This window comes from Puntigrus tetrazona, chromosome 18 (assembly GCF_018831695.1).
Source record: "Puntigrus tetrazona isolate hp1 chromosome 18, ASM1883169v1, whole genome shotgun sequence".
NCBI classification, from domain to species: Eukaryota; Metazoa; Chordata; class Actinopteri; order Cypriniformes; family Cyprinidae; genus Puntigrus; species Puntigrus tetrazona.
Genome location: NC_056716.1, coordinates 19,403,217 through 19,423,482, shown reverse-complemented (window position 1 = coordinate 19,423,482; position 20,266 = coordinate 19,403,217). Strand labels below are relative to the sequence as shown.

General features: G+C 35.4%; 1 protein-coding gene across 1 annotated transcript in view; it reads right to left on the bottom strand.

Moving 5' to 3' along the window:
- LOC122323148 (sucrase-isomaltase, intestinal-like) overlaps window positions 1-19,162 on the bottom strand; it is a 46,891-nt gene extending 27,729 nt beyond the window's left edge. Inside the window, 20 exon segments of the mRNA XM_043216816.1 lie at window positions 975-1,031; window positions 2,910-2,994; window positions 3,574-3,728; window positions 4,165-4,281; window positions 5,270-5,441; window positions 6,674-6,791; window positions 6,886-6,970; window positions 7,611-7,724; window positions 8,969-9,085; window positions 9,242-9,373; window positions 10,116-10,241; window positions 11,231-11,343; window positions 11,586-11,685; window positions 12,450-12,621; window positions 14,607-14,761; window positions 14,839-14,948; window positions 15,468-15,588; window positions 15,668-15,759; window positions 17,952-18,075; window positions 19,041-19,162. Coding sequence (XP_043072751.1) covers window positions 975-1,031; window positions 2,910-2,994; window positions 3,574-3,728; window positions 4,165-4,281; window positions 5,270-5,441; window positions 6,674-6,791; window positions 6,886-6,970; window positions 7,611-7,724; window positions 8,969-9,085; window positions 9,242-9,373; window positions 10,116-10,241; window positions 11,231-11,343; window positions 11,586-11,685; window positions 12,450-12,621; window positions 14,607-14,761; window positions 14,839-14,948; window positions 15,468-15,588; window positions 15,668-15,759; window positions 17,952-18,075 — 2,265 coding nt within the window. The 5' untranslated portion in view covers window positions 19,041-19,162.
- Window positions 19,163-20,266: the final 1,104 nt, after the last annotated feature.

Genomic DNA, 20,266 nt, shown 5'->3' with positions numbered 1-20,266 from the left:
CATAATAAAAATCGACATGATTACAAAGTACTTTTATTTAGCAAGGATGTGTTTATTTGATCAAAAGTGACTGTAAGGTTATTTGCAATATTACAAAATATTACATTTTTAGAACAAATTTTTTTTCCCCTTTGTATTCATTAAAGAATTCTGAAAAAAAATTATCAGGTTAAAAAAAAATAAATAAAAGAATAATTGTAAAAAATAAGAGGAAGAAGAATAGCAACTAAATAAATAAAGTATATAATTTTTTTTTTTACTGTATTTTTCGATAAAATAAATGTTTTGTTGAGCACAAAAAACTTCTTCCAAAATCATGAAACTCTAAGCAACCCCAACCTTTTAAATGGTAGAATAAATTTTGCAAATGATTTAAAAATGTTGTAATTATTATTATATATTATATATAATAAAAAAAGCATAAACGTAAATTTCTTAGAGAATTTCTTACACTGTTGATTTTACATTAATAACATTAAGCCATCACCCTAACATTTCAGCAGATGTATGTTTTTGTTCTCACACTGCCTGCGTTCTCCATCTCTAGCTCGAGACCCCTCACCCCTCTCTCTCTCTGACTGTGTGACTGGGTCAATGCAGAGACGACGAGACAGACATCGAGTCTCCGCTCTATCCATAAGTCATTTCAGATCCAATCAGGTTCTCCGTGTCGCTCCTCTCCATCAAACTCTCTCTAGCTCTGCCAGGGTCACTCGAGCCCTGCTTTGCCAATCACTGCTCCTGTAATCGACCCGTTCTGAGACGCGCAACACGTGGACGCAAGGGACCGATTCTATCAGAGATCTGATCGGTGCTGGTTAATCTGGCTCTTAGAGCACTAACCAGACTCTAGAGATGCTTAAACAAAAGACTCTGCCTCCGACTCACAATAGGAGTGAGAAGGTTCTAAGCAGATTTTCAAGGAAATAATTCACCAGAAAAAAAAACATTAACATGTGAGAGGATGGACTTACCTTCTCAAAGTCGTACCAGATGGCATCTGGGATATAGGCCTCCAGATATTCAACACCCTAAAAAAACAAACAACAATAAGGAAAATGAGTTGAACATAATTGCATGAACATTATTTGTTGAACTATTACTAGTGGAGATTTTTTAAACGGGTATGGTCTTCCTGTTGTGGTTTTTCAAGCTTCAGAAAGAGAAAATAGGAGCGAGGTATTGGAGAGTAAGAAGTTGACAGAAAGCAAAGCAGCAAACTAACCAAAAGAAAAGATGATTCATTCTTGTGCCTGAGGGAAAACCCACTGTACACATCAGATGGTGGCACTCAAATATGATATTCATATCAAGCTGAAAGCACTGTGCACCCAAGACCCGACCATGAGTGACTTTAAGATAGCAATAGTGTGTGTTTAAGAATAAATAAATAAAATAATGGACAGCTTTGACACTAGAGTAAAATATGATTGACTGAGCCAAGTCTGAAGCTGTTATAAATAACAACTATAACCAATGGTTAATAAATTGGGTTGTTTCTTATACTCGTTTTAACCTTATCCCACTGATAACTGGGAAAGCAATTAAAACATACATATCCTTTAGAAATCAATCTGATATGGTGATTTGCTGCTCAAGAAATGTTTCTTATTATTAACATCAATTGCTGAAAACATTTGCGCTACCTAATATTTTTTGTGAAAAACATTACTTTTTTTTTTTAAATTAAGACAGTTTGATGAAACTGAAATAGAAATGTTCTTTTGAAACAGAAATTTCCACAAAAATAAATAAATAATTATATATATATATATATATATATATATATATATATATATATATATATATAAATATATTGTAAATAAATGCCTTTACTATTACTTTTGAGTCATTTAATGCATCTATTTATGCATTTATTATTATTTTTAATCATACAATATTATTGCATGGTAGTGTACAGAAAAATACACAATTAAGTGCTTTATTTTTCCAATTTGTAAAAATGGCGTGGTCTTCCTAAACATATTGGCTTGTTCTGTCATTCTCAAAGCCAGAGACTTGTCAGTCTTTCTTTCCTTGCCATATAAACAACAAGATAACGTTTTTGAGTTTTTCAGAGTTGAAAGCAGTCCTCATCCTCATACAGCGGTGACTTCTCCCTCTTTGAAGCTCACCTACATACTTGACTCTTTAATTGAGAGCACGAAGAAGAGTGAAAACATTTGAGCACTTTAAAAAGATGGCTAAGACGACAAAAAAATCTGAAGGTGGGAATAGATTTCCCTAGTCAAAACCCATGTTGAGAAGATCAAAGTTCAACTGATCTGCAAGTTAGATGTCGGGTGTCATTAAATGAATGCCTGCAAGATGGAAAAACAACAGCGGTTTTTCTTCTCTGCAACTTGTTATAGCACCTTACAACTTTTTTTTTTGTACCACATGGTCCAGTAATTATCATAATCTTTTATGCAGCTGATGCATATGGATTTTGCCGCTGATTGAAGTGTTTACATCACATAAGCTCTCTGAAGATTTGAATAACCCCAACGCAGGCGTCTTTTGACGTATATGCATCAAACTTTCTCAAAACGGGCCGTTTGCCGTGTTCTCGTGGGAAGCTCTTTGAACATGAAGAGTCTGTTTCAGTCATATTCTTGATAAAATGCGCGAAGCCACATTAGACTCTTCAAACAATTCATCACCCATTTTCACATGGCCGCGATCTATATTCAGTTCTAATTTCTTCATAATGAGGTCAACGATCTCATTAGAAAGAGAGAAAAGGAGGCGATGGAAATGAAAAGAGTGAGAAAAAGTCCCATCTTTCTCACATTTGTCCCAGAGGAGGTCATCCACATGGGCTTACAGGAAGTCATACAACAGTGTGTGTGTGTGTGTGTGTGTGTGTGTGTGTGTGTGTGTGTGTGTGTGTGTGTGTTTTCACTCACAGGATCCAGCACAGGAGTAATGAGAAGATGTGCTCCCCACATGAACTGTTGGTCCACTGACCAGGTTTCACTGTCCGAATAGAACCTGCAGAGAGGGATACAGCTTTTATAAATTCTATTCTGAACTCTAAACATGGTAAAACAGACAAAAACAATGAATAGAATGAACAAACAAAAGCAAAGAAAACAACAACAAAAACACTAAAAAACAGTCAATAAAATACACAAACAACAAAAATGGCAAGACAAAACGAAAACAATCAATTAAACGAACAAAACAAAAAAACATAAAAAAAACAAGAAACAAAACAGATCAAATAAGCAAATTAAAACATGCCAAAAACAATTATCAATCAAATCAAAATAAATGACAAAAAAAAATGTGGACTCAAAATTCACTCATACTTCATTAAATAAATAAGACATAAAATTTGGCTGAAATGCATAACGCACGTAAGTTTTAATGCTGTATTACTGACGGTTCGCGTTGTGATGCTGTTGGGTGAAGCGGTCATGTAATAAGGCTGCTGACCAATCAGAATCGAGGAAAGGAACTAACTGTTTTAATTGTAATCATCATGTTAAAATCAGCTGCGCTGCTTCATATTTTTATGGAAACTGCAGTGTTTTCTTCAGGATTCTTTGCACGCCCGTACAAACTCACTCATGCATGACGGGACGCACTACGGTCTCTCCGCTAACATGGGCCTTGTAGAACAGAGTGTAGAGGTACGGCAAAAGCGTATATCTGATGTTCAGGTAGTGTCTGGAGGTGTTCACCACGAGAGAGTCAAAGCCGAACGACGCAGGGTCCTGGTCCTGTTAGAAAGAGACATAAAACCAGTCAGGGGGAGAAAGCTGAAGAGCAAAGAGAGAAATGGATTTTACTGTGTGGATACTGATAATATGTTCATCATGGCAGAGAGCCATCGGTCGCGGAGACAGCCGTGGAATGATTACTCTCCGACTAAAAGGTCAAATCTTATTCATCTAATTTCACCAAGAATATAATTTTCCATTCATCCTCATTTGCCCTCTCAAACTCTCGCTCCGGAGGTCTGATTGCTTCTCTCACGCCAATCTCACAATAATGATTAGAGAAATAAATCTTCTACAAATAGCATTTAAAGGGAGAGGACGCGATTGTAATTCAGAGCATCGCCGTTGGGCCAGAAACACGTAGAACAGATGTTTGAAGAGGAAGACGCTTTGTATACTTTAAGAGCGTCTAGGAGTATTTAAGGGCGATTCGTACTTTATATCCTTGTGCGTTGTGGTTGCGGCTGAAGGGGTAGAAGGCGCCAACTTGCATCCAACGGGCGCAAAGCTCCTCCGTCGAGTCGTCGAAGAACCCGCAGATGTCCGCACCGATCTGCAGAACAAAAAAAAGTGTCAAGTGTCTCTGATCGATTTACCAAAATACCTGCATTCTGCAAATAATTCGGAAAATATGACGTCGGAATTTTGCATTTATTTTTTAGGTTCTAGTTCTCAGATGTTTCTCCTCAGAAAAAGATCCATCAAATAAATCATTACCAAACTTACTTTACTTGATTACATGTTTCTTAATAATCTATTGCATGCAGTAGGACCAATAAATGATTTATATTATTGATATTATTATTATTATTATTATTATTATTATTATTATTATTATTATTATTATTTATAATATAATTCAATTAATTAATAAATATCTAAATAAATAATGATTTAATAATAATAATAATAATAATAATAATAATAATAATAATAATAATAATTATTATTATTATATAATTAAATAAATACATTAATAAATATACAATTAAATAAATATATATATATATATATATAATATATATAATAATAATAATATATAATAATAATAATAATAATTATTATTATTATTATTATTATTATCTCATATTACACTAAAAAGTTGATATTTAACTGAACCAAACATAACAATCTGATGTTTAAAAGACACTAAAGCAATATGTGCCAGATATGTACCGTTTTAATAATAACAGAAAAAATAAAATATATTATAAAAAAAAAATAACTTAATTTACCACAAAATACAAATCACAATAGGCTTGGCCATCAGGTAATATTGTTCAGCAATAAAAGTTTACATCGTCTGTCCCATGATGAATTCATTGGATCTGACTGTTGAGTCGGCCAGTCAATGTTAACTCAATTCAACCTGAACACGGAGTCCGAATGCCCATTCAATTGCTCATTGCATTTCATGGCAACTCAATCAAAACAGAAAGCTTTCTCCAAATGCTTTCCATGTCTGTCAGTGGGGCCGTTGTGTTACAAAGACTGCAGTCGACTATACCCATACTGTTGTGTTTAGTAGTCAAACCACTTACATAAGGGACTCCGAAGAGGTTAAACTCCAGCATGCCGGGTATCGCCCACTTAATATCATTCCAGTTGGCGCCGTTGTCTCCCAACCAGTGCCCAGAGTACTTGCCCACCCCAGGGAAGGAGGAGCGGGTGAAGACCATGGAACGGCTCGTTCCAAACGTTGCTTTCGATGCCCTGGAATCAGAAACACAATATTAGAAGCATCAGGAGTGTTGGAACCACAATAAGACACAACACCGTTGGGTGGCCTAAGAATACATGGAGATGACAAACACACAGGCAGGAGTTGAATGTGGGAGTTAAGCCAAATGAGAGAGGGGGCGTAGAGGAACGAGAGTGGAACAAATCAATGATGTAGAAATTACAAGATGAGTAAAACAGATTTCCTGCTGGAAATGAAAGGAGGGAAAAAAGGAACGAGCACGATACAACTTAACTGTCTTCACCCCCCTTTGAGAAAAACATCCTGCCATATGACAAAACTGGACGCATGTTAATGAAGTCACGGGTGACTGCTGCTACTGACTCACATGTGCTGTCCGACATTCATCAAATGCATCAACTCAAAACTTTTTCGGTTGTTAACATATTTCTTAATCATCTACTGCATGCTCTAGGGAAGAAAAAAAATCATTACCTTTTTTTTATTATTTAGAAATAGAAATAATAATAATAATAATAATAGATGCACTGTTAAAAGGGGGAAATTTCAGCACTAATATTTGTTAGGAAATAAATAATTATAAATGATCATTTATATACTTATACATAATAAATGTGAAATAAATACTAAAAAGAAAGTTATAGGTCTTTAAGAATATATTATATAGGAAAACCTATACACTCTATTGCATCTTCATTCAATGCATTCATATCAATCTCATTCATATCTATAATGTCACATAATTTTCCTTGAAAACAAACAATGCACAGATAAATTATTTGACTCCAGCTGTTTTGAAATAAAGCTTAATTAAAGAAATGTGAATCGTATTTCATTTTTCATCGAAGTAAAGTGCATTCTGGTTTAAAAAATGACCAAGGATGTAGTCTGACCTAGATCTTTTTATTTGTTTATTAAAAATGCATTATCAACCATGCCTTTTTAAACTTAAATCAGGTTTGTTTGCGCTTGTTATCTAGAAGCAAGATGGTGCAATAGAGTGTTGAAAAAGAATTGAATACATTGACATTCACGACACCCTGCAGCCAACCAGACCACTGCAAAATGATTTTAAAAACATAATTTCAAAATCATCATGGTTATGATTTCACGGCCATGAGCGCATTACCATTTGGCTATCCATCTACAGTAATCATTCTGACAAGACTAGAAAGCAGCATCAGTCAATCATAACAGAGATCATTTGCATACAAAATATGGAAAAAAAACCAACAACACTTACTTATCAGTGGCCAGAACCATGGAGTATCCATACAGACTGTGGACATCATAGTGGTCACCCCATTTGTGTTTAGCATCCATGCATAAGGTCTTACTGTACATCAGGTCATCGAGGATAACTGTAGAGTTGAGTAGAAATGATGAGGACGGACGCTGAAGAAAAACGAGCATTTGCAATGAATAAATCTAGCCGTAAATGCATTTGAGACTCACTTGGGGTGAATGGAGGATAGTTGAGTTTGTTATCAGCGCAGCCGTTGATGCTTCCCTTCACGAAATTGGCCACCTCATTCATGTCCTTACAAATAAAACAGCAATTAGTTCAGTGCTCCCTAATTCAGGCGGCTAATTGTCTCGAGATTAAAGCGAAACCCTTTGGGGAGGCTTTAAAGTCAACATGAAATGGCATTCGCAACCATTTTACTTTCATAAAGCAATGCACTTCTGAATCAGAATATCCTGCGAGACAAATCGTCGGGCTGGACTTGATTTTATCAATCAGGAATTGATTGGATGGTGTAAAATGAGTTTCTTCTTTGACAGTAGAGCTTGATTGTAATATTAATATTCTGCAAAGCTGCTTTGAAATAATACGTACTGTGAAAGAGCTGTATGAGTGAACTTAATATAATCAAATTGAGTGAGAGATTGATAAATTACTACTGTAAGCAAGGTCAGTTTTGATTTTGCATTGACTTGAAAGCTTTTGGGGTTTATATTGTATTCTAGATCAGATGTTTATAGAGCGTAGCTGTGTTCTAATATCATGATTAATACATATTGATGCGGTGACATAAATAGTATTGATTTGGAGACTAGGAAGTTGGAGATTGGAATCAGAACATTTTTCACAACCTTTCGTGACCTTTCCACCGAGACATAAAAAAGGATCCGGTTCAATATTTGCTCATAGATAATGATCTCTGCGGGTTACTTACGATCCAGAGAGCATCATGCTTGACTTCCTTGTGGAAACGGGAAATTTCATCAACCCACCAATCAATGCAAGCCGGGTTAGTGTAGTCAGGAAACACGGTTTGTCCTGGCCAGACCTGCGGCATAGAATAACATGCTTATTTCAAAATAAAATAAAATAAAATAAAATAAAATAAAATAAAATAAAATAAAATAAAATAAAATAAAATAAAATTTTTAATGTATTTATAAAAAAAAAAAAATAACCTTGCTACCTTGCTATTTTTTGGTTATTTGGGTGAGATGCCCATGTTTGAAGAGATTCACTCACTAACATCACAATTGTTCACAGATGACATTTAAAGCTAGAAAAAAAACCCAGCCTGTCTTCGTGTTTCCTTTTATTTATGTCTTTAAGTTTTTAAGCCATTGGCATTTCTATTCCCTCCTGAGTTCTTTTCTGTTCCTCATCTCACATGGCTCTGAGCTGCATGAAAGCGTGATATTAAACTCTAATGCAAAATCAATGCAAACACTGACCTGAAATAAAACCATAAAAAAGCAATTAGCATCTGCCTGTGCTTAATCGGCTAAATAATCACAAGCAATATTATTGCCATGTGATATGTGCCTTATTGCCCTGAGGGGTGACTGATATATGACATCCCTCAAGGTTACAGATGGTAAATTAATGGCCTCTCTTATGACAAATCACGTGGCAACTCCAGATGTTCTTCATTCAATCATTCACTTATGTCTCTTATCTCATTCGACTTCATTCTAGTATTATACAGCGCAATGCTAATTCCTTCACTAAGACAGTACAATATAACTGTCTCCCAAAACAGTACTGGACAATTAATAATGTTTAATGGGTAAGAAGTGGATGGGAATTGTAAGAAATTTAATGATTCTAGCTCCATTTCTAAATCAACTTAATGACTCCAGTCGTGCAGTTGTTTTGATTAAATAGCACCGATTCTCAATCTTTAAATTACTATTTACACTAAAGCATCTTATGCTCACCAAGACTGCATTTATTAAATATACAGTAGAAACAGTAATATTGTGAAATATTATTACAATTTAAAATAACTGTGTTCTATTCAAATACATTAAAAAGCTGAATTTGTAGCATAATTACTCCAGTTTTCAGTGTCACTTTGTGAAAATGATTTTTTTTCCAATTAAATAAATAAAAATCAATGATAATAATAATAATAATAATAGCATAAATTCTTATAAATTCTACCATAAATTATTTGTATCATGTCAGTGAGGACAATGAAATAGAATATGTTACCTATCCACATTAAAATAAAAATAATAAAAATAAAAAATCTAATTAACCAAGATAACGCCACAATCTGGAGTATTTTACCTCTCCCAGTAGAGGTGTTTCTCCATCTGGTTCAGTGACCCAAGCCTTAGCTGCATGTCCCCTCTCAAGAGCTTCATAGGTTCCATTTATCCTTTGACCTGTAGATACAGCAGGATCCTACCAAACCAAAAAAAAAGGTTTTGAGATGTTTGACTCCACAAAATCAAATTCAGCATGGAAATGTAGGACTCGAAACTTGTCCAAAACCCAGAACTAACTTGGCAACCTATAAAACTCCGTATCTCAGCATAAATGAAGTTATCAATGGCTCACCAGTATGACAATGTATTTCTGCCCTTTGTCATGCATGTAGTCGGCAAACTGAGGCAGCTCTGCAAATTTCTCCATATCGTAGGTGAAGATCTTTTTGTTCTCCATGTAGTCAATATCAGTGTACTGGACATCCTGGAACACAAAATAATGCTAATTCAGCAGTCCTGGTAAAATCAACATTAAATCAAAGTTTCTTATAAATTTCCTTAATTACGGTTACACTCTTAAAAATAAGGTTGGCATTGATGATTCCAAGGAGAACCTTTCTCCTTCCTTCCTCCTTCCGCGTAAAATTTTCTTAAAACGTTCTTAAGGCTAAGATTCGTTTGATTCTTTTAAGAACCAATTAGTGAAAGGAACCAAAAACGGCTCTTCTATGAAATCCAGCTCTTGGAATCTCTATTTTTAAGATCTTAAACCGTTCGTGTTTCAGCGTATCATTGTGGTCTTGTCCTTTAGCACCTTCAGCCTTCACGATGCCTCTTTTGCATGCTGACACTGTAGATTCGCTGTTGTCTGTTTTGATTTTTCTGGAAGGTTTGACTTCCACCGACCATCAACAGATGGTGAGATTCTCCTGCCAGTAATTTTCTAATGCTAATCAGGCGGAGATGCAATATCCTGACATGCTAATGCCCTCTTTGTTCAAATTACATCAAACATTGAGCTTCAGTCCGTCTTTCGGCAATTAGAGCCTCACCATAAGGTGCTAAACGCTTCTAACTGCGTGTATAGGTGAAATGCACATATGTGGAGTCATTATTCATGAATCGGCAGGCTTTGTTCCTCGCTCTCGATTGTGGCTTTGAAGTACTGGGTGGAATCAAGTTTTGTAGAACAAAGCGACAACCCTCCTTCTGTTCCTGGCACTTACATACGGAAGACCGGCCTGTCGATTTCTGTCCACGACTTTCTTCACCTCCTCCAGGCTGCCGTAGTCCCAGCGAGAGATCTGGAAGCCCAGAGACCAGTACGGAGGGATGAAAGGCCTGCCAATCAGCTGGAGACACATGAAGCAGTGTTAAACACGCTGAACATCACAGGACTCCCTCAGGCTAAGCTTCATCTGGGCCTATATGATTTTACTTTAACCTTCGGCAAGAGCTAATGTTAATTAGCATTGATGAAGTTTTGGTAAGAACTTCATGGCATGATCTTGATCTCCCCGTCATGGTTTATTTAGTAAAATGACCAGCTGACTGCTTGTTACGGCTACTTACCTATAAATAAATAAATAGATAAATGGAGTAGTTTTATTTTAGTATCTTTGATGCATTGCTTCCACTATTAATATTATTATTAATATTATTAATATTATTAATATTTTAAATACATTATTATTATTATTATTATGTAAAATGAAAACAGCTCTTTTGTTGGTTTTTCTGCCATTTTATTTATATATATATATATATATATATATATATATATATATATATATATATATATATATATATATATATATATATATGCAAATCAAATATTGTATGTTTTAAAAATTTTCTATTAAATAAAATAGGATTGTGACAATGGTCACTTATGAAGTTTAGTAAAGAGTTGTGTAATAAATTATCATATAATATTTACAATAGCTATATTGTAATTGTAAATATTTGCAATTAATTCGTAATTTTAAAAACTGTTATTTTACCAAAAAAAAAAACATGTAGAATGCCGCAAATGACTAGAATCTGAATCATGTGTGTGTGTGTGTGTGTGTGTGTGTGTGTGCATGCGCATTTCCTTTTCCCGTGGTCAGTATGCAAAAATATTTGAGAACTATAACAGAGAAATGAAAACTAAAACCGACAAATAAAAATCTATCATCTCTGTATAATAAATTATAGTATTTACACACACGCACGTCTACATATATAAACACTATCCACCATGCTGGATACCTCACATGAAAAAGCATTTCCAAAGTGTTTACAACTTTGTCTACAAGTGTCGCTGATGTTTCTATTTCTATCTGCCAGCAACGCTCACCTTTGTGAACTCATCCACCACTGCCTCTGGTGTTTCTCCAACCAGGATGTAAAAGTCCAGAACCCCACCGATAGTCCGGAAGGTTATGGCCGGAGCAGGCTGAACTGTCACCTCTGCACACAGACGCGATCGGACAGACGTAAACAACTTAAATTGCTCTAATTTGCTAACCTTTAACAAAAGCAGCCATTCCAAACCCCCGAACATATCAAAAAGCACTATACTTGCTGTGCGCAGACATCACAAATCATGTTATTAAAGATTATGACTTCAGCCCACGGCAAAGCTCATGTTTGTGACCAACGACGCAAAAAAAGCTAACAGAATAAAACTACTCGAGAGAGGGTCTGTTTACCCATAGCGTTGCTGTTCATGAGGAAAACACCAAAGGACTGGCCACTCGCATCTTCCAGACACGTGAAATAGGGATAATGGCCGTACAGGTTGTGTGTGCCCTGCGGTAAGAAAAGACATTCAGGCTTGTAATGGTTTCGTGATCTTGATATACAAATGCCAAATAATACTACACACATGCACTACATGCACTGCACTGTAAAAAAAATATGTTTGTTCACGTATGTTCACATGAAACTGACTGAATTGGGTTATACAAAACTAAAGTTATTTATACGTCGGACATTAAATGAAAAAAAAAAATGCTAAAAATTATATTTCTCCCATTGATTATTTTTCCTAATGGAACACACACACATGCATAAAACAAAACAATCAATTTATCAATCATTGGGGGCAGCTGAGCTCCAATAAGAAAGAAATACCATAAAAGTATTATAAAAAGTTCCGTACTATATGACTCATGCACTATTCCAAGTCTCCTTATCTAATGCAATCATTTTAAGTCACTATTCTCTGTAAATTATTGTATCGTTTCTAGATCGAAAATGGAAAATGGAAATGTTGTTCTAAATGATTTGTTCATGAACCACATTGATCTAGTTCTTGACTCAATGATCCACTCACTGATTCAGTGATCCATTAAGTTCCACGAAAATAATGATTGTAATTTAAGTCAAATGACTTTCAAAAGATTTGAAATACGGTACATGAGTATCATGAACTAATTTCATGACGCTTTTGACGTCCTCGGTTCTTCGGAGTGGCCAGGGCATTCTTCAGATAACTTGCTTAAAACGTATTTGACTGAAGAAATGAAATCCTGCTGGTTTTGAACAGCGAGAATCTGAATATTGTGACTCACTCCGTTGGGAAAAGCATCCCTTGTGAAGATAGGCCAGGTCCTCCAGTCGGTTTTATGGAGGAAGGTCTGATGCACGTGCTCACCAAGGCCGTAAATATTGTGAGAGGGAAGTTTAGCTGAGAGCTGAAGGTACTGATCGGCAAAAACCAGCGGCCCAACGGTCGTGTCAAACCTAACAGAGCAAGAGAGGAAGAGATAAAAAAAAAATATGTTTTTGCACAGCTCGGTTTGCAACGATGTCATGAAACCCGTCAAGAATCTGTTCACTGACCAATAGATTCACCCTAAAGCAATGGCTTCAGACGCAAAGGGGTGCAAACCTCATGAAAAAAGCAGCGTAAATGACAAATACTGATAGACGGGTCATCTAAAGATCATCTTCTGCAAGCAGGAAAACAGCTTCCTATTCTCGACACCACGGCTAAACTGATAGCTAGGAATCATTATGTGAAATATGCATCTTCTTATCTAAAACTGTACTAGGAATTTTAAAAATAACATCAGTACAGATAAGATTAATGAGCATATTACGCACATCCACTCCTTCTGATATATCAGCCCATGCTGAAACCACTTTATGAATCATGTATTTCTATGATTAAAAGCATCATTATTAGGCTTTTAAGTCAGGCTTTTTATCGGACAAAAGATTACTGGTCATTGATTGTTTTGCAACACACGTAGAGACGTGACTATGGTTGCGTAAAAGGAAATAACTTTAAAAAACTGAAGTAAAAGTGCTTCGTTTCTGTACTGTATGCAGCACTTCGCTGTATTCTTTGGAAATGAGATCTATTTCTCATTGGGCAATCCTGCTGTTGAAAGCCGTTTTAATAAGGACAACACTTCATACGGAATCAGCATCTAATTTAGATCATTATTTTCATCTTTGATGTACACATAAGCTCTGTTTCATACATCTTGCATCTGCAGTGTTTGAGCATTGCAACAGCCGCCATAGACTTCAGTGTAAGAGAACTGCTTTAAACTGGAAATCATGCGTGACTACATTAAGCATTTGCTTCGATAACGGCCATAAGGTCAAAGGTTAACAGTTTGCAGATTTTTATTTTTTACTTTTATGAAAATGTTGTTGAAGGTTATTATTGTGCTGAATAGTAAGGTACACTACACTTACTCTGTTAGCAATAAATGAACTAATTCCAATCATCTTTCTTGTTCATTAAATTTACATGCTAAAAAGTTACATTTAGTCCCGGTTTCACAGAGAAGGCTTAAGGCTATTCTTAGACTAAAATGTAAATCTGAGCTGTCTCAACTGAAAGAAACGTACTAAAGAAACCGATCTTAAAACATGCCAGTGCCTTTGTTTTGTCTTAAGATGCACACCAGTAATGTTTTCCTAAGGCATGTTTATAAAAATGACTAAAATGTCTGAACTATGGCCTAATCTTAGGCTAAGCCCTGCCTTTAAAACCGGCCTTAGGATGTTAAGATGAGAATTAATTAGTTCCAGGGCCTCGATTAGTTGAAACAGACCTGATTTTTTTTAGCAAACAACTTAAAAAGAAAGAAAAAAAAAGAAAATGCTACAAATTACAGTAACGTCCTCTAACTTCATGTAATTGGTTGGTTGAACATAATTTCATTATAACAACATGCAAACTGCAACTGTGTGTGTGTGTGTGTGTGTGTGTGTGTGTGTGTCCAATATGCAGCGTCAATCTGATTTCTTTAATATTTCTTTTAAATAAATAGTTTTGGTGACAAACACAACATGCAAGAAGCAGGCCTGATAGTCACTGTGACTCAAAAATGATCAAATTCAACTCAGAATCAGGACTTATTCATAACCTGCCTGTCATTTTTCAACAGTACACAAAAACACACAGATGACGGCAGACAATAACAAAAGGAAACAAAGCAATTTCCATCAACAGCGCGTAGACAGCGAGACGAACACCGGCTGCTTTACAAAAAGCTTGTTTGCGTTGCTTCAGGCTTCTTTCAGACCTCGGCGGATTCCCTCATTCTATTCATGCCTCTAATTTCTGTCTTTTTTGGTGTTGTGATTGCTCTTCATTTAGTCAAAGAAACACTTGTGCTGCATTGTTAGCGGTGCGCCGAGCTCACAAAGAGCCAACGTATGATCTGCGCGTGAAAAGGAAGAGAAAAGACGAGAAGCTCCCCACTCACAGGAGTTTTTCAGGAGATGTTCTTCTCCAAACTTTCAGCCCGAAGGGTTTCTGGATCAGCTCCACTCTGTATTTTAGCGGTCCACCGGGAGTGTCGGAAAGCGACTGCACATGCTCGTGAGGAACCTCGAACCTGGCTTGATTCGCATCGGTGATCTGGCAGGCAAAGAGAACATTGCACAGAGTTATAGACGTGTTTACACGGCGCTATTTGTGTCAGTTTGTAAACAGACCTTAAATCGAAGACGGTTTTCTGTCTGCATTTCAGCGGAGAAGGTCAACTCTTTAATATCAGCTCCAAACAGAGATGGAGAATCCATTCTTGTCAGCTTGGCCTCAATATCTGCAGCAAAGCAAACATTTTCCATGAGGCCTTTGTGAAACGTTTGCCCTACTTGCTACATGGTCAATTGCAAACTTTTCAATAGAAAGCGGATTTGAACTTTTTCTTTTTCATTTAAAGTCTATGGGATTTAATAAGTCCGATTCGAGATATCATCGTCGCACACACTTTTACAAGTTGCATAAAGAGTTTATTGCAATCCCCAACCCTTATTAAAAGCAGCTAACAAGAAGCCTTGAAATATTCCTTTGAAAACTGTTTTTTTTTTTTTTCCGCCATTACAAAACCAAAGTCAGTACAGTTTGTTTTACACAATTTCCCCATGTAATAGCTTCATGAAAAGACAGTATTCCCCTGATATAACCTTGCTCAAGGTTGCAACGGTGATATCTTGTGGCGATACACCACTCCCACCTTTAATATAATCTCAAGCTCATGACAAAAGAGGTAATACGAAGACTTATCTAAAAGCCAATGATACAAGTCGTAATGTTTTATTACGGTTCATGGTGAACTCACGTGTGCTGTCTGGCATGCTTTCGCTGACCACGCTGTAGCCGTGGTTTTTGGAGAAGAAGCACCAGGGGACGTTGGTCTCGTCTAGGGGGCTCCAACAGCAACCCCTTTTCAAACATTTTTCCTGCAAGGACACATATAAAGATTTAGCGAAGCATGCCGGGAGTTGGTATGGAATGTGGAACGTATCCGCCGCAGTTTACCTGGGAAGCTCTGCCATCAGGGAAACAGTCCACTCTCTCTCCAATTGAAATGGCGGGACATTCTGGAACGATGTCTGGATCTGATCCGGAATCTGAAGTTGGGGACAAATATCGCAAATGACCATTTTGATAGCCATTTAATCCAGAAAAATAAAACTACAAATGCATTTTGAGTGTCACATAATGTTAAGGAACACTATTTGCTTTAGAAACATTTATTATTAATGTTGAAACCAATTGAAAGAAAAAAATTCCTAAAAAAAAAAAAAAAAAAAAAAAAAAAAATTATATATATATATATATATATATATATATATATATATATATATATATATATATATATATATATAAATTATTAAATATATAAATATATATAAATTATTATTATTATATATAAAACGCACTTGTGACCAGACATCAGAATTCTTTATTAATACTACAAGTTGCTTGGCAACTATATAAGCTTTTTCTCACAGTAATGTCTTTAGACACATTACTTAAGGTAACCTTAAACGTCGCATAATCTAAACACTGGCTCATTGCCATACAGGGCCGTGTAAACATACAAACGTACGCACATAATCAGTAATCATCTTTAATTATTGACCAAAATCGTACATCAAACACTGCCGCGTTTCTCCTAAAAACACACTTCATATGATGTTTTCCAGAAATCTGTTTGTGCTTTTTGTAGCCTGATCTCCATCAGCGCCCCGCACCCCTAAAACAAGGTCGTCTGAGAGCAAACAGACTCGCCTCACCCAAACCAGCTGTGCCAGCCTCAATTTGTCCCCTTTAAATGTAAAGCACTTGACCAAACATCAGAGCGCTAAATTGAAATTGAGAGTGACATCTGTCATAATAAGGCAGTCTGTGCGTGCCTGAGCTCTCGTCCCCGTGCGAGCCGTTCGTCAGCGCCTCTGTGCTCTGACTCCACTCTTGCTTTTCTCACTGCTGGGTGTCCTTGATAGCAATCGGGATGGACATATTCTTTATACTTTAGTGCAACATCAAAGACTCGTGCGTTTCTTGCCGTCCTTGACGAGGCGGCTGCGGTTTTTTGTCGTTAATAAACTGCTCCTCAAGAGCTGCAGTCCCACAGGACAATATTTTTGGCCTTGGTGTGGAGATATATATATATATATATATATATATATACGTGTGTGTGTGTGTGTGCTATAAAACAATAAGCCTATATAAAAATAGTGTGATGTACATAATTAGTAAGATAATAGAAGCACCGTTCCTACTGGACACATCAATACATTTTCCTTTTTCACAATTAATTCAACATAAGGTAAATATACAGTATGCATGAATGTATATATGTAAAGAATTAATTTATTAAACTTGTATTCTATTATAGAACTCTGTTACACATTAAACAGGTCATACTATACTTACGATATTGCAAACATGGAAATTAAATCCTTTTTTAAACTAGTTTACATTTGTTTATTAACGATATTCTTATTTTGCTTTGTTTTCCAGTACAAATGTGTGAACATTGATTTATTTATTATTATTAAGGTATTATAATGCACTATAAAAAACCCTGCAATGCGGCTTAACGTCTCATGAATAATCAATTATACATTATAATGTTTTTGTGATAACTTTTAAGAGTATTAATATTTATAAAACACCACGAACACTGTATTAAATCTACTTAATTTATAATGGACTTTATCGTATCTTGATATTGTTTATTTAAAATCTATAGTGTTTCCTGTGAGGCTAATATTGAGCAAAAACAAAAAAAAAAAAAGAATATTCATGAGATGATGCAACATATTATAAGAGTTATTTATAATGCATTGTGCATTCATTATAATGCCTTAAGAAAACCCTTATAATGTGTTATGAATACAGGATTCACAGAAAGTGTTACCGCATTGTTTTATGAAAAAAATAATTAAGTTTAAAACAAGAAGAAATGTCTGCTAATGGGGCCGGAAAAAAAATCCAAACGCAAAAGGAAAACAAAATAATTTTTCTTTCACAAAAGACCTTTATTAATTCAATGTATTGTTTTGTTTTGTTTTGAATATACAGTAATACATTACAAATTGACTTTATTTATTAAAAACATAAAAATGCACTTCCGATCAGCTGAATTATTTATAAGTATTATGTTGTTTAAAAAATTTGCAATTGTTTTTCATAAAACAGGACTTAATACCTGAAGTCAGTTTGCTTAGCCTGTTAGTGCCGGCAGGTTTCTAACATTCAGAAGCGTCTTTGTGATCCTCTGTAGGAAAGTGACTGGCACCTGATCACCTACCTTCTTTCATGGTCCCCGGTTCCCCAGTGGCCAGCAGAACGACCATTGCGACAGCGACTACCAGGACCAATGAAAACAACACCATCAGGGACACCTCGAGCCCCGAGAAGCGCCTCTTTCCCATCTGATACACACACACACACACACACACAGGCGTAAGAATCCTATAATTCATCTCCCTGCACGTCTTTGACATACAAAGTACGTGTCCTTCAGTCTCTGTATGAAATTCAAATCAAAACGATTTTTCATTTTTTGTTATATCCGCTGAGTTTAACCCTTTCTGGAATACATTCCCGTCTATGAAGGGGTTAAAGGCTTGGACCATCCAGCAATATCAACATCTATAAAAGCACAAAACATCTGTAACACACTCAATACTTCTCTTAATACTGCATTTATTTTAGCGTTGCCCAATTTGTGTTTTTTTTTTTCATGCTTCTTCTCTATTTTCATCAAAAAGAACTTAATGCTGCATTCATCTATACAGTTTTTTTTTTTTTTCATGCAAGATAATACCCTCATCTACACTTTACATCGTCTCCCATCTTTTCTTTGAATCCAACTCGGTCTTTTTCAACAAAACGCTGTATTTTAGAGTATTTCAAAAAAAATGATTGTTCGCTTGAACAGACTCGTGTGACGAGACAGAAAAGCCTCATAATTGTTCTTATGGATCAAACGGTCTCGATTTAATTTCAGTCCTTCGAAGTTAAACTGATTGTTTTTCATTTTCACGGCAGCTTGTGCGGGGTGACGCGATCCTATCAAGATAAAACGTTTGCAGAGCGTTCTCCTCTTGCTAAACAACTGAGCAGCCGTACATGCAGCAAATGGCCTATTAAGAGTCGTGAACATGTCAGGATAACAAAAAAAGCATCTTTTTACAGCAACAGACATGACCGCAATCAAACTATAAAAACACCTTAAAAATAAAATAAATGATATATAATTAGTAATTAAATAAATTATATTAAATGCATATATTGTATAAAAAATAAATATATATATATATATATATATATATATATATATATATATATATATATATATATATATATATTTTTTTTTTTTTAATATTACTCCTACCTTTACTGTTGTTATTTCCGTCCCTTTTCAGTCCTGTGTGTCTAAGCTGAGGTAAGACCACACTGAAGAAAAGCAGAACTGGACGGTCTGTTTTATGTAGCAATGAAATTAGTAGGTGTTTTTCTGTTTTACAGCTTTACAACCTTTTAACTTGCGTTACGTGATGATTTACCAAAGGTCAGGGTTATCAAGCAACGCTTCTTGAAGCCATCCAGGAATCATTCACAGAGATCCAGACGTTCTTCGTGCTTCGTGCTGTTTATTTACGCAAGACGTGACGAAGCATTTCTTCTGTCTTCATGTCGAAAGAGCGATCTTATCCATCTGAAATGAAACGAAAGGCCACTTTATCACTGCATCGTTTCTCGGGCCGGTGCTGGATTTAGCTGTCAAATAACCGAGCTGTCGGGGGCACGTCACATCCGTGATGAACAAAAATATTTTTTGGAAGGTTATTTTCTGTTCCAAAAATATTGCATGAACTCTTTCAGAAAGCTTCAAAGAAGCAATTACACGAGACTGGTTTCATGAGACATTCAGATTTAAGCTCTTTCAGTGGTGTGTTGAATGAGAGCTTAGAGACTTAAAATTATTCGCAGACTAATAAGTACACTTTAATGAAGCAATTACACGTGCCATTTATGAGCCTCTTTAAGACTTTATTAAGTTGGATTGTTTTACGATTTGAGGAATGATCTTTGACCCGAAAGGATGGGTGAGTGAGGGACAAACGGAAAAAAAAAGACGCTTTTTTTGAAGAACTTTCTGCACGTCTGTTTCCGGACGGACAAACTGCACAAATATTTTATTTCTCAGCATGTTTACGACTTACTAAGAACAAATGCCTAAACATTATTAAAAATCAATTTTAATTCATCTTAAACATACAATAAATTTTTTTTTTCGAAATATTATGTGACTTGATTAAAACAATGTTAATATCTGCGAGTGGGGTATAAGTTAATTTACTTAAAATATATTTTGTTCAGTTAACTTAACACATTAGCATATAAATAGTTTATTTGAGCAATATTTGGGTAATGTAAAATGTATTTATAAAGGCATAATATTTTTTTATACTTTTTTTTCCCTTTCATTCATTCATCCTTTCATTCAGAAACACTAACCAACTCCAGAAATAAAAAAAAATACACTTGTATTTATATATTTTATCAAGCAATTAACAAACATAATACCTAAAACCCAAACAAATGATTAAAATATTA